Genomic DNA, 15,122 nt, shown 5'->3' with positions numbered 1-15,122 from the left:
AAATTTATTTATTTATGTCTACATTTATTTATCCATTTAATTAATTGCTTATTTATTTCTGCATTTATGTATTTATTCAATTATATTTATTTCTGTATTTCTACATTTATTTATTTCTGCATTTATTTATTTCTGTATTTCTACATTTATTTATTTTTGCATTTATTCATTTCTACATTTATTTATTAATTTAATTTAATTACTTATTTATTCCTGCATTTATTTATTTATTCATGTATTTATTTATGTATTTCTACATTTATTTATTTATTCCTGGGGATAAAAAAGTGTGAAAAAAATATGATGGAATTTAATGGGTACCGTCAACTGTGCGCTTACCATCATTTATCAAAATATTTGCTTCATCATTTATCACAATACTTCCAAAATATTTTTTTCTTCCTATGGAAGTCAATGGTCACTATCTGCTGTGTGTTTACCATCAGTTCTTAAAATATCTTCTTTTGTGTTCATACAGGTTTAGAAGAACAACATGAGGATGAGTAAATGATGACAGGATTTTCATTTTAAAGTGAACTATCCCTTTGAGGTTTCGTGTGTGTGATACTGTGTTTTACCAGCAGATGGCACTACAGACTCATTTAGTTTCTTGAGCTCGTTAAACGTACAGTAAACAGCTTTACTCGCGTGTGGAAAGTTTATATACACAAACCTTAATAAAAATGTTAAGTGTTAATTAAAATAGCATGTGTTAATTTATTAGCATTGTAACAGAATGGTAAATAAAAATAATTTACAATACTAAATAGAAGATATATAAACACCCAAAACTATTTGCTTTGTGGGCTTTTGGTTAAATTAAACATGTAAAGGGTAAACACATGTTCATATATAAACAATTAATACAGCAAGATCATGGTGTCTTATTTAACCGAGTAATAGATGTCTATTTATTTATTAGTGTCATCTGTTTATTTACCAAACCCCCCTCACACACACACGCACACACACACACACACATCTCTCTGCGTTATCGCACTGCACTAATCTGTGTTTTTCCCAACAGCGCTGTAAATGCTGACGGACGCGTGCGCGCGACTGTAATCGATTCGCTGTGACATGTGACCGCGTAACCCGCTCACATGAGCTTAAAGTTTGTAAAGTCCACCGATCCGCAGCCCGCTGCTGAGTGCTGACACACGAGCCATGGCGAGTGGCGACAGCGGACAGACTGTGGTTCTGATCACCGGCTGCTCCTCTGGGATCGGACTGCGAATCGCCGTGCTGCTGGCCCGAGACGACCGGAAGCGTTACCATGGTAAACGCGCTCATTTGCGTTCTAATTCCGTCTGTCATATTTACATATTTTAATTCATTCATGTACATATTTTAATACGTCCTAAAACGAATTTATATATGTTAATATATTTTTTAAAATATTTACATTTACAGATTTATACACATTTATTTGAATGGATTCTTACTCATTTACATATTCTAGAAGTTGTCACGTGTCCTAGTTCTGTATTGTCTGTAAGGCTTACTGAGTAGCCTACTTACTGCTGGATATTTCTGTCATTACATACCAAACTGTATACATTTGTCGATTCGCTTGTCTCTTTACATTTATGCATGTGGTAGACGCTTTTCTCTAAATCTATTCAACCTATAGATTTTATTAGTATGTGTGATTCCTGGGATCGAACCCATGACTTTTGCATTGCTAATGCACTCATCTACCAAGTGAGCTGCAGGACTACTCTTCATATGTATGTTAAGTTTTCTCTAGTTCTTGAACGCTATTGGTGTATTTTCATGTGAAAGCAGAGTTTTCCCGGGGTAGAGATCCGCAAGGATACTGTTTGCCAGGCGGAGATCATAAAGAGACTGCCAGTTCTCTTTCAAGTGACTTCTTCAGTACAAAGCTCCCTTTATGGCTGTGAATTGTAGACCGCTGCCCTGGTTTAGTGCCGTGTCTAATGCGCCTATAGTTCACACACTGGAATGAGTGTTGGGAGAGGGACAAAGTTTGAGACCTGTACAAGTAAGGGCTTTAAGCTGGGGTCGTCTGAAGTCTTCATCTGTGCAAAACTATTGTACATTTGTCAGCTACATCCAGAGACCCATTAATGTCAATCAAATACAAAGCTCGAGGTTCTGAAAGTGGGATGCTTTTACAGTGAGAAATCCTATTTAAACAGTGTATGAAATTTCTCTCATTCTTTCTGGTCTTTAAAATTAATTCCATTTGAACCTTGCTGGCTTTTATTAAGAGCATTGCAACAGTGGCTTTTCGCAGAACGCAAAATCCTCTGAGATTAAACATTTCGTTGGTTCTGCATATAATGAGGAGCAGTGCTATACGCCAACATCAAAGAAGCCCAAAAAAATCCCATTATAGACAGAATGGCCCGTTCAAGAATGTGTAATCTGCCCCAAGTCTTACTCCAACACAACAGCTTTAACAATGAAATGGTTGTTCTCACAAACACATTAATGCTCTGCCCTAGTTTGGCCACACAGGCCTGTTTTATAGAATTGAATTTATTCGTTCATCAGGTGCAGTAAATCTACGCATGCATATGATTTATATATCCATGTGTGAATTAGTTTGAAAAGACAGAAATTGAGATTTCCAAGCAGCTGCACCTCCATCTTCACCCTACAGATGCAGTCACACTAACTGGCATTTTTCAACAACAGCTGGGCTGTGGCAGATCAGGGATACTGTCTGATGACAGACTGCAAGGATCTGCCAAATAAATGAATCTTCAATCCCAGAGGCCGAGGAGACTCGGATAAAGTATCAGAAGGGTTTGATCAACAAATTAAGTCGGTACTCATGGTGGGACAGTAAAACGACAAGAAAATAAATATCTGTCAGAATAGGCCCAAACAAATAATTTTAGCACAAATAAACTAGGACATGATAGGGCTGCAACAAGTACTCAATAAAATTGATAACAATTAATTATGAAAATTGTTGTCAACGAATGTTATTATCCATGGGTCTTCATTACTGGGTGTAACCAGGGGTCCTCCAAATATATATATATATATATACATATTTATTATATATAAAATGAAAATGAAAGTTCTCACATTAATATTGACAACAATCCTATATATTATGCTAGCTAACTGCATGCTAAATAATGCAATATAAAATAGACTATGCGCTGCAATATGTTTTTTTCTAAAATGAATTTGAATTAAATTAACTTTGCACTTTTTTAAGTATATTTTTTACAAATAAATACCCTGTTTTAATGGGTTTTTTAGTTACAATAAACAACCAAATCTTTGTTAAAGTAAAAAAAATCTAAATTAATTAAATTTGATCTAAACTGATTAATCGAAAATAATATTTTGATTAAATGAATATTAAAATAATATTTAGTGTTAGCTCACTGGTAGTCACATTTGTGAGTAAAGATTGTGCAAAACCTTAAAATAATGACTAATCGTTTATAATTACCCCCCATAAACCTCAAAAATGAACCTCAATATCAACATCGATTTTTAAATCACAATATAATGTAGCACAATTTAAATACAGACATCCAAGATTGCGAGACAAATTGGCTTGATAGAGAGTTTCACCAGGGGTCCTCCCAATTTTTTATTTAGAAAAATGAAATAAGGCATCCAACAAAGTGAATTAAAATGAAGGTTCCCACATAAAAAAAAATTGGGGCTGTGCGATATTGGCGAAAAATGCTATATATTATGCTAGCTAAATGCATGCTAATGAATGCGATATTCGATAGGCTATGCGCTGCAATATTTATCTTTTTCTAAAATCAATTTGAATTGTATTAACTTTGCACTTTTTAAGTACACATTTACAAAAAAATACCTTTTGTATTGAATTAAAATGAAGGTTTCCACATAAAAAATTTGGGCTGTGCGATATTGACGAAAAATGCTATATGCTAGCTAAATGCATGCCAATGAATGCGATATTGCGCTGCAATATTTATCTTTTCTATAAAATCAATTTAAATTGTATTAACTTTGCACTTTTTAAATTACACATTTACAAATAAATACCTTGTTTTATTGAATTAAAATGAAGGTTTCCACATAAAAAATTGGGGCTGTGCGATATTGACGAAAAATGCTATATGTTATGCTAGCTAAATGCATACTAAATAATGCGATATTCTATAAGCTATGCACTGCAATATTTATTTTTTTATCTAATTGAATTGCATTGACTTTGCACTTTTTAAAGTACACATTTACAAATAAATACCTTGTTATATTAAATTAAAATAAAGGTTCCAACATTAAAAATTAAGCCTGTGCGATATTGACGAAAATACTATAAATTATGCTAGCTAAATGCATGCTAATGAATGCGATATTCGATAGGCTATGTGCTGCAATATTTTCTTTTTCTAAAATCAATTTGAATTGTATTAACTTTGCACTTTTTAAAGTACATATTTACAAAGAAATACCTTGTTTTATTAAATTAAAATGAAGGTTCCCACATGAAAAATTAAGCCTGTGCGATACTGACGAAAAAAAATATATATATATTATGCTACTGTAGCTAAATGCATGCTAATGAATGCAATATTCGATAGGCTATGCGCTGCAATATTTTTCTTTTTCTAAAATACATTTTTTTATTAACTTAAAGTACATATTTACAAATAAATACCTTCTTTTATTTAGTTACAATAAGCAAAAAAAAGTAACTGATTAATCGAACAAAATAATCATTTGAGTAATCGATTACCAAAATAATTGTTAGTGGTAGCTGACTGGTAGGCATTTGTGACAAAAGAGTGTGGAAAATTTTAAAATGATGACTAAGGGTTTATTATTACCCCCCCCCCCACACACACACACACACACACACACAAACCTCAAAAAAGACCTTCAAAATCAACATTGGTTTTTAAATCACAATAAGCACAATTTAAATACAGACCTCCAAAGTTGCCAGACAAATTGGCTTGATAGAGAGTTTCTGTTTCATTGACATCAGCATGTGGGTTATCATCAGATGCCCAATCTAAACGAGTCTGATTAAGAACAACAGTGGAATATAATGTACAGCACAAGCCTATTATCGGTTCTGGCATCGACCTTTGATTAAGGTCACTGTGCCCTCAGCTGTTCAAAGTGCAAACCACGGTTTATTTAAGCAACACTTAACACTGATTACATTGTTTGGGTTTGCTTACAGTATGCCAGATAAAAGTGATCATGTTCCATTAAGCTGCAATGTCCTGCAGTGATTTTCACACAAGACTTGCATGGGTGTCTTTGTATGTATTAGCCTTGCATTGTTTTGTAATTATGACAACATGTTTCTCTGTCACTCTCACAGTTATTGCCACTATGAGAGACCTGAGAAAGAAAGACCGGCTGGTTGCGGCGGCGGGCGACGCATACGAAAAGACATTGACGCTTTTGCCTTTGGATGTGTGTAGTGATGACTCTGTCAGACAGTGCGTCAACAGCGTGAAGGACCGACACATTGACGTTCTCAGTGAGTGAGCAACACCACATGGTCATGTTATCTTATGCGCTCACCATTTCACCTCATTAAACACAATAAAAGCTTGTGTACCTTACAGATTAAGGTCAAGCTCAGTCTTTGTCACCATCTGTGACATACTGACCTTGATGCCCGCTGTATATTTCAGTTAATAATGCCGGAGTGGGTTTGCTGGGCCCTGTGGAGAGCATCTCTGTCGATGAAATGAAGAAAGTATTCGACACCAACTTCTTCGGTACCGTGCGCATGATAAAAGAGGTCATGCCGGACATGAAGAAGAGGCGGAGCGGCCACATCATCGTCATGAGCAGCGTGATGGGCCTGCAGGGTATGCTGGCTTGGTGGGCTTTAGATGGGTGGCCTTAGGGGACAATAGAGCCATTCACAGTTATGGACTCAGCTGTAAAGCTTTATGATAATCCAAATATACCACACACGGTTTGGGCCACATTATTTTACCACTGAAAGCATTTCTGTTTGTCGCATCCGCAGGTGTGGTTTTCAATGACGTCTACACAGCCTCCAAGTTTGCCATAGAGGGCTTCTGTGAGAGCCTGGCAGTGCAGCTGCTGAAGTTTAATGTGAAGTAAGTGTCTTATAGTTATCTATTTGGGAAGAAGTTCAAGAAGTTCAGACTGAAGACAGTCAGATGGTTGTGAGTTAACACTTCTAGTCAACCATAAGGCAGATACAGAGATGGATGAGAAAAACAGCAGGCAGGAGACAAAGTGAATGAGCAGAAATGATTGAATACTTAGTGCCCAGTCGTACTTTGATTAAAAAACTGATTTGGTGTTGTTATAGCAAGCACATTATCTTGTTGTGACGTTATTAAAAACCTTGAGACCATTATCTCTACTCATGAAGACTAAACAACACACAAGATTAAGCACCAGTAATAAAAACTGGAAATAATAAATAATAAATGTTTTAATAAATAAAAAAATGATAAAATGTATGCAAATATAAAAAATATTTAAGCAATAGTTAATATTAGTAAATACACATATGGCAAAGAAGTATCAGATTTATAAAAGACAGATCAGCTCTAGCGATTGTTTCCGGAAAAGCACGAAATCCCAGAGGCGTCTAGTGGGAGGAGCGAATTACGGGCAAGCAACACACACAAAACATTATCCCGCTATCTCTGGATAACCATTGTTTCCATAAGGCTGGCTAACTTAGAAAAAACACACTTCTTCTTTCGTGCCATTGTTGAGTCTTGATATAAAACAAAGCTGTCAAGTGCATTAGTGCCTGTGATTTGTGCTCGAAGAAACTCCTATTGGCGTGCTTTTCCAGGGGAAGTGCCCATAAAAGGAATATGGGGTCACTGATACGTAATGGGTACCCATGATTGAAAAAAACTTTTCAAAATGTGTAGGAAAGAGGAGGCATGAGTTTGGCCCAGAAATACTCTGTTACAGTACAAGCTCAACTGCTTTTTTGACACTTTGCATTTGTCCAGCTTAAGGATTACAACTCTTAAACTGTGTTAATAAGTCAGAATGCATGAAATAGCCACATTGAACAAGTTGTCTATTAGCTTGCATATTACTGGTTGTTCATTATTAATGCATGATAATATTCTTCATCCATTAATCCTATAGGCTATATATAACAGTTAATTTTACAACTTCATTGAACATGAAGGAGATTTTATGCATGTTTATGACAACTGTCATTAAGTGTCATTTGTTCAATTATGCCATTTTTAATACAAAGATGACATTGTTTGAAATGTCTTTGTTGTGAAAACTTGACATTAACCAGTTCATCATAACTTGTCATGACAACTTGACATTAACCAAGACAACATAACTGACCACTTTTTACCAGTGATACAAATTGAATTTGTCAAATCGTTTTATAAAAGCATCATGAATATTATTCTTGACCTCAACTACAGTGGTACAAATATAATTTGTCATTAAAATGTCATTAAGTGTTAATACTCTGTCATATAGTTTTATAACAACATCATGAATATTCCTCAGTTCATAGTGTTTTAATTTTTCTCCATGTGTTTAACAAATAAAATCAATTATTCAATAATAATAATAATAATAATAATTCAAATGGATAAAATTATATTTTATTGCATTTGGAGACCAATTAACCTAAAATTAAATGAAAACATAACAAAAATGGGTTAAGCCATGCAGCATTGGGTCCATATCGCTGCAAAAACAGGTAATTACAATAAATTAATTAAATGTTTTGTTAGTTTTTTGTTCTATGTCAGAAAATTTCTGAACCCTCTGCGTAAGGAAGAACAAGTTCTGTTAGCTGTCAGTTTTTTATGTGTTGTGCACACATACATACGTTAATTATAATCTTTTTACATGTCTGTTGCATTTTGTTAAGGTATTTAAAATTATTTGACAGAGTATTAACACTTAATGACATTTAATGACAGTTTAATGTAATGTTAATCCATAAAGCTAGGTCGTTTCTTAAGTTATTAGGTAATTATTCTGCTATGTCATGTTTATGACAGATTTATGACAAGTTATGATGTATTGGCAAGTTGTCATAATAAAAACATCTCAAACAATGTTATCTTTGCATTAAAGTTGACATAATTAAACAAATGACACTTAATGACAGTTGTCATAAATGTGCATAAACTCTTCTTCAGGTTCATGACACGTGTCATGTCATGATTATGAAGGTGTCATGTCTTATGAACACCCCTTCAAGTGAAGTGTTACCAAAACTCTGATTCTGAGATGCTTCACAATTAAATCTTAATGGTTAAAATTTTGCATCAGATTTAAAAATTTAAAAAAGAATAAAGCATTTCCAAATATTTGATACTTTCACTTTCATTTGACATTTTTATAGTTATGTAAAATTAACATACTACGTGCTCTTATCTCAGACTGTCTCTGATAGAGCCGGGACCAGTGCACACAGAGTTTGAGACAAAGATGATGGAAGACGTGGCCAAGATGGAATATCCCGGAGCAGATGAGGAAACTGTCCGATACTTCAAGGAAGTTTACTTGCCATCCTGTATTGATATCTTTGGGGCAATGGGCCAAACTCCTGAGGACGTTGCTAAAGTATGTGTCAGCCTTTACCACTTCACCACAATCTATTATCTAACTTGAGTTTATAATTAAGATGTGCTCTCTGTGCTTGCAATGGGAAATAAATGGGCATAAAATAGATTTTTCCTTAAAAGCACTGCAAGCGTTTTTATACTGAAAATATTCCACTTTAAATCTCCATGCACTTTTATACATTTTTATAATTTTGTCACCAGTGCACGAAGAAAGTCATCGAGTCCAGTCGACCCCGCTTCCGCAATCTGACCAACAGCCTCTACACACCCATCGTGGCCATGAAGTATGCAGATGAGACCGGTGGACTTTCAGTGCACACCTTTTACAATCTACTGTTTAACTTTGGCTCGCTTATGCACTTTACCATGAGCATCCTTAAGTGCCTGACCTGCAGCTGCCTGCGCAGACGCACCGTTTCTCCTGACTGAAGAGGGCAGCAGTGAGACACACTTCCCTTTAGATATTGATGATACACTCCTAAAAAATAAAGGTGATAAAAAGACAAAAATATATAACTTGTGTGCAACAGTGGAACCATACAGCAAAGATATGAAACTTTATTTTTTAGAGTAGAATCATCAGTTCATCTACATTTAAATGAGTTACTGTTAGAGGAAATGTGACTTTGTTCTAAGTTATTATTGTGTGAATTACAAAATACTGTTGATATGCAATAAAAACTGCAACATGCAATCAAATAGTAAATCAAATATTTAATTTTAACTAAATGTTCGGTGCATGTGATGCTTGTGATGTGACAAACAATCTCATAACTGCCTTTGTATGTACTAAAGATTAAAAAAAAAGAGGTTTATCGTAACCTTAAAGGAATAGTTCACCCAAACATTTATTAACAATCTCAATCTGATCTCATATATATAAGTTGAACACAGACAATTTTATAGTAAAATGCTGTCATGTTATTTTTTATATGTGGCTTTTTGGAGCTCAACCATAATGAGAAGAACACATGACTGCATATACATCTGGGATATTTGGGTTAACTATTCTTTCGAATGAGTTTTGTCTGTTTAAAAATCAGATTCTTTCCTTTTATGTTGTTGTTAACTTGAACATTTAGGTAGTTATAAAGCCATATTTGAAAAGATGTATCCTAAATAATAATGTTATTTGATCAGATTGATCCGACATGAAAACATATTAAAATGTAGTAAGAAGTTTTGCATTTGTTTCATGTCTTGTTTTAATCCTTTGTTTTTCCTGTGGCTCATTTATTATGGCACTTCCTTTATCCCACTCAGCTTTAAATAAAGGAGAGAATGAGCAACCCAAACACTAAAGCAATCAAAACATTGCGAAACTACATTACAGCTGTGTCCTGAGGCGACACCGGATACAATCGAAGTTACAAATGTAACCAGCAGAGAGCAGCAGAGCATTTTGGGGTCTAACTGCAGTGTTGCCAAGTCCACGGTTTTCCCGCAGAATTGGGTTACTTTTAAACCATTGCCTCAAGTTGGGTTTTTTTGTCTATATGTTGAAAGATTTTGCTGTCCATCTTAAAATTAATGCATGATGATCTTATTTGTGACCCTGGACCACAAAACCATAAAAGTTAAAAGTTGCACGGGTATATTTGTAGCAATAGCAAAAAATGCATTGTATGGGTCAAAATTATAGATTTTTTTGCTTAAAATCATTAAGATAGTATATAAAGATCATGTTCAATTAAGTTACTTTGTTAATTTCCTACCGTAAATTGATAAAAAATGTATTCATCATTAGTAATACGTGTTGCTAAGGACTTCATTAGGACAACTTTGAAAGGAATTTTCTTAATATTTTGATATTTTTGCACCCTCAGATTCCAGATTTTTAAACTGTTGTATCTGGGCCAAATATTGTCCTATGCGCACAAACCATACATTCATGGAAAGCTTATTGTACATATCTCAATTTTTAAAAATGGACCCTTGGTCCAGGGTCACATTTATGAATCAGACTGTGTTAATAATTACTTTTTAAAAAGAAATTGTATGTAACGCATAAAAGTTAATGTAAAATATTTATTTAAGTTATGGAAGTGGCATATTTTTAGTGATGGTGTTCATCCTAAAGTCATTGGGGCTGGGCTGGTTTCGTTACGCATACTTGGCAACCCTGCTGTTCTGTGTCACTACTGTGTGAACCAGAGAGATGCGATTGAAAAGGGACATATACATTTCTTAAAATATCTGCCTCATTGTGTGTATAGCATGAACCACATGCTATTTTTAGCCTGTACTGATTCAAACTCAATGAAAAATGCAAACATACAAGTTATCTCACCTTCATCGTCCATTGTAAGGCCATGCAACAAAAAAATGAAATGGCAGAGAGAGTTACACCAAAACAGATAGACAGCAAGCAAAAAAATTAGGGAACCTGGCTGAAAGACTGGGACAGATAGGAAAAGACAGCGAAGGAGAGAAGTGTAGGCAAATAAGAGGGGGTTTATTTAACCCAAACGAGCGCGTAAGTACATACCGACGCATTGCAGATTGGACAGCGCGCACCCGGCCAATGATATGTTGATGGATATAAAGAGGTCATGGCCTAGTCCCCGTTTGCCACCCTCCCTCGGCACCCCCATCCTTCTCACACACACACCGCTTTGTGCATACTGGGAGAATGTGACCTGGTTCCCATCCCCGAGGAGCCGTGTTAATGACAACCTCTTCAGACAACATTGAGCATCCCTTTCACCTCCCCCACCAGCTGTCCCGTTCGGGGACATCGCTGCGGACGACGCAGGGTCCGGCGTCCGACCTACACAATTCAATTTGGCCATCGCAGACTGTTTGCTCTCATTGGTTTCTGGAGACTTCCCTCTGGCTGAAAACGCAAGCGAATCAGCGCCGGCGGCTCTTTTGTCAGCAACAAGTTGCAGGCCGAGGTGCGCATGGGAATGTGCGTTCGTATGCATGCGTGCATGTGTGTGCGTGTGTCTTCATCAGAAGCGACAGCTTAGTACAATGGGACAAAGAATCTGCCAATCACAATCAAAGGGGAAACAGAACGCAGTCCAGAGGGGGAGGAAGAGGCCAATGCGAGTCCCGAATCTATGGACTGGATGTGGGCCATAGAGCGCGAGGGGGCTGTGGATGGGTGCGGAGCGGGGACGTGTGTGATTTGGGAAAACCGAGCTTTGAATAGGGGACCTCTTTACTAATTGAGCGAATACATGAGTTACAAATCTTATTAAACAAGACCATTATTCTGTCAAGGAAAGCATTTATGACATAATCAGCCATAGTACATTATGTACTTGCATCTAGTATTCCAGAAAGGGACGTGCACCAAAATAAGACACACTGCCAAGCGGGCACAGATTGGCTGACGGAGACGTACGCATTTAATGACTGAAAGTACTGAGAGGAATAGAGAGACTGCCAGCATTCTTCCAGTATTATCTCTGGCATGCTGGTTGTCTGACACATTCCTGCAGCGTCTGGTCTGTTCTCACAGAGTCTGGGTCAGCTCTGGTTCAGCCCTTTGCAGACAGTAACACCCAGCGGCTGGACATAACAGAGAGCGTCTGCAGGTCTCAGTCCTCAGGATCTCTGCAGGAGCAGTGGACGTCTAGACACAAGCATGCCAACTCATCTGATGAAGAATTTAGTATATTGTTTTCTTATAGTACTCTGTTACCTTTAGATACATTTTTGCCAATTTGTATTGGCTTTAGTTCATATTAATAATGGTTGGCACAAAACGGCAGGTAAATTGTTCTGTTTGCATTTTTACTGAACCTTTCCACAAAAGATGTGGGTTTTTTGGGCTGTTTCTTGCTGTTGTACTGTCACACACAATGTCTTACATTGCAAAAAATCGTATTTTTACTCAGTTTTTTGTTTTGATTTTCAAAATATGAATATTCTTCAAACAAGATATAAACAAAAGCATTTGTCTTGAATTCAGAAACATCCAACTGAATTTATGAATGTTTATGCTTGAAGTCCACCTGTAGTTGATAATTTATCACTTAAAACTCATATTTAACCTTCATAATAGCATATGGGCCCGAGGTCGAAGTGCTAAGTACTCTTTCGCCATACAATATAGTTCTCATTTTTTATCCGCATAAAAAAATCGCCACATTTTATTTTGTGCCACCATACATACTCGTGTAACTACTCATGTAACAGTTTTTAAATTGGGAAAACATGGAAGTGTTTAGTGGCTTCTAAATTCATCCCTGTTTGGATCCTAATGGGGCTAGGCTAAATGCTAATACATTCATGACGCTCTGAACAAAGATTAAGTGCACGCATTGAAAAACATAGGTATGTATTAATTTGTCTAAGTTGATGTAAGAACATAGTAAAATATTGAAAAATTGTGGTGTTTTCCTTTAAAACTGCTTAAATGTAACTCTACACCTTGCCTCTTTTAATATATACGGATCTATGAATATGCAAAGCAGTCCCCGCCTCTAATTAAACCCACAGCTCAGACCATAGATACAAATATGTGAATTAGTTCCTTCCACAACTCTTTCGCACCACCTTGGACCATAGATATATATGTAAATTCAGACACACAATTGCTAAGTCCGGTTTCACACAATGCATATGAACTGCGTGTTTGCAGCACTAAGGGGCGGTTTAGATTAATCCAGGACTAGGCCTAGTTATTTTAGGACATTTAAAGGAATAGTCTACTCATTTTCAATATTAAAATATGTTATTACCTTAACTAAGAATTGTTGATACATCCCTCTATCATCTGTGTGCGTGCACGTAAGCGCTGGAGCGCGCTGCGACGCTTCGATAGCATTTAGCTTAGCCCCATTCATTCAATGGTACCATTTAGAGATAAAGTTAGAAGTGACAAAACACATCAACGTTTTTCCTATTTAAGACGAGTAGTTATACGAGCAAGGTTGGTGGTACAAAATAAAACGTAGCGCTTTTCTAAGCGGATTTAAAAGAGGAGCTACATTTTATGGCGTAATAGCACTTTTGGGAGTACTTCGACTCGGCGCAGTAACACCCTCCCTCTCCCATTATGAGAGTGAGAAGGGGAGCGGACTTTTCAGGCGAGTCGAAGTTCCTCGCACACAGATGATAGAGGGATGTATCAACAATTCTTAGTTAAGGTAATAACATCAATAACACAATAGAGATCAGATTCAGAACGATTATCGAAACATACACAGAGTTTAAAAAAAGTAAATAACTTTTTGGCCTCAGTTTTTCATAAAGGTAGTGCGCATCTAGTGAATAATTGCGGTATTGCAGATACATAAAAATTCATCAGAAACACTTTTTTAATGCAGTTTTTTTTCTTAATTGACTAGATAGCTCGTCAATGGCAGGGAAAGAGTTAAGCGGCACAGACACACTGCAAAAAATGATTTTCAAGAAAACATTTTCTTAGTATTTTTGTTATGTTTTCTGTAAAAATATCAAAAAATTCTTAAATTAAGATTTTTTCAATTTTTCTTGATGAGCAAAACGACCCAAAAAACAAGTCTAGTTTTTAGACCAAAAATTTCAAATTTAAGCGATTTTGTGCAAAAAACAAGCCAACAAATCTGCCATTGGAGTAAGCAAATTTTTCTAGAATTTTTCTTGAATTTAGTGTTAAAAATTTTTGCTTACCTCATTGGCAGATTTTTTTGCTTGTTTTATGCACAAAATCACTTACATTTGATATTTTTGCTCTAAAAACTAGACGTATTTTCTTGGGTCGTTTTGCTCATCAAGAAAAGGCATCTTAATTTAAGAACTTTTAGATATCTCTACTGAAAACAAGACAAAAATACCAAGAATCCCTTTCTTGAAAATAACTTTTGCAGTGCACAGTCCTGTAGGTCGCCATTGTTGTTTTGGTTATTCCTGCCCATGCCTACAGATTGCATGACATCATCGTTATCGCAGATTCATGTTTACACAGTTTACACGGGAGATGAAGTTCTCATGACCCCAAAATAAAGTTCTCATGTAAACGAACAGGCAAAACCCATAACACTTTCCCGAATTTGGTTGAAAACATTATGTAAACGGCCCCTAAGTAAGATAAACTTTGTTGCAGTACACATATTCAAGCTTCGAAAAGTTCAACACCTCACTATAAAGATAAAGACACTTCCTATTTAAAACAAAGAGTCTTAGTAATGTATTAGTATAAAAAGAGAAGAAAAAACGTGCATTTTGCAAATTAATAAAATTTGAGTCGATAACAGATGTGATTTAAGGTAAAATGGTAATGAAAGTATTACCCATGTCATCATGTTTGAACACCTGGGTCACATTACATAGTACTCACTGGCTTAAGCTAAGGTGACCAGATTTTTTAAATGAAAACCGGGGACATTTTCTAGTTAAATGGTGAAAATATCATTAAAATCTCATTTGTTGTTATCTATAAATTAAAAAATGGGGACAAATTTTTTTCTTTAAGTTTTCTTTTTTATTGTTGTGGGTTCACTGCAAAAAATGAATTTCTTCTTACTTAATAGAATTTTTTCTTATTTTCAATACAAATATCTAAAAAATCTTAAAACAAGATGCATTTTCTTGATAAGCAAAATCCCCTAAGAAAAATCTAGCTTAAAGACAAAAAAA

The 15,122-nt window shown here is 35.6% G+C and overlaps 1 protein-coding gene across 1 annotated transcript; it reads left to right on the top strand.

The window, feature by feature from the left end:
• The first annotated feature begins 967 nt into the window (after nt 1-967).
• Nucleotides 968-9,728, top strand: rdh8a (retinol dehydrogenase 8a). The gene is made up of 6 exons (XM_055188578.2): nt 968-1,279; nt 5,309-5,470; nt 5,628-5,807; nt 5,972-6,065; nt 8,364-8,547; nt 8,751-9,728. Exons 1-6 carry the CDS (start codon nt 1,168-1,170, stop codon nt 8,976-8,978), a joined length of 960 nt encoding a protein of 319 aa, XP_055044553.1. The 5' UTR covers nt 968-1,167; the 3' UTR covers nt 8,979-9,728.
• The last annotated feature ends 5,394 nt before the right edge of the window (nt 9,729-15,122 follow it).

The sequence above is a fragment of the Misgurnus anguillicaudatus genome, chromosome 19, assembly GCF_027580225.2.
Source record: "Misgurnus anguillicaudatus chromosome 19, ASM2758022v2, whole genome shotgun sequence".
NCBI lineage: Eukaryota > Metazoa > Chordata > Actinopteri > Cypriniformes > Cobitidae > Misgurnus > Misgurnus anguillicaudatus.
Note: the sequence above shows the minus strand (reverse complement) of the source record. Positions and strands in the feature narration are given on the sequence as shown.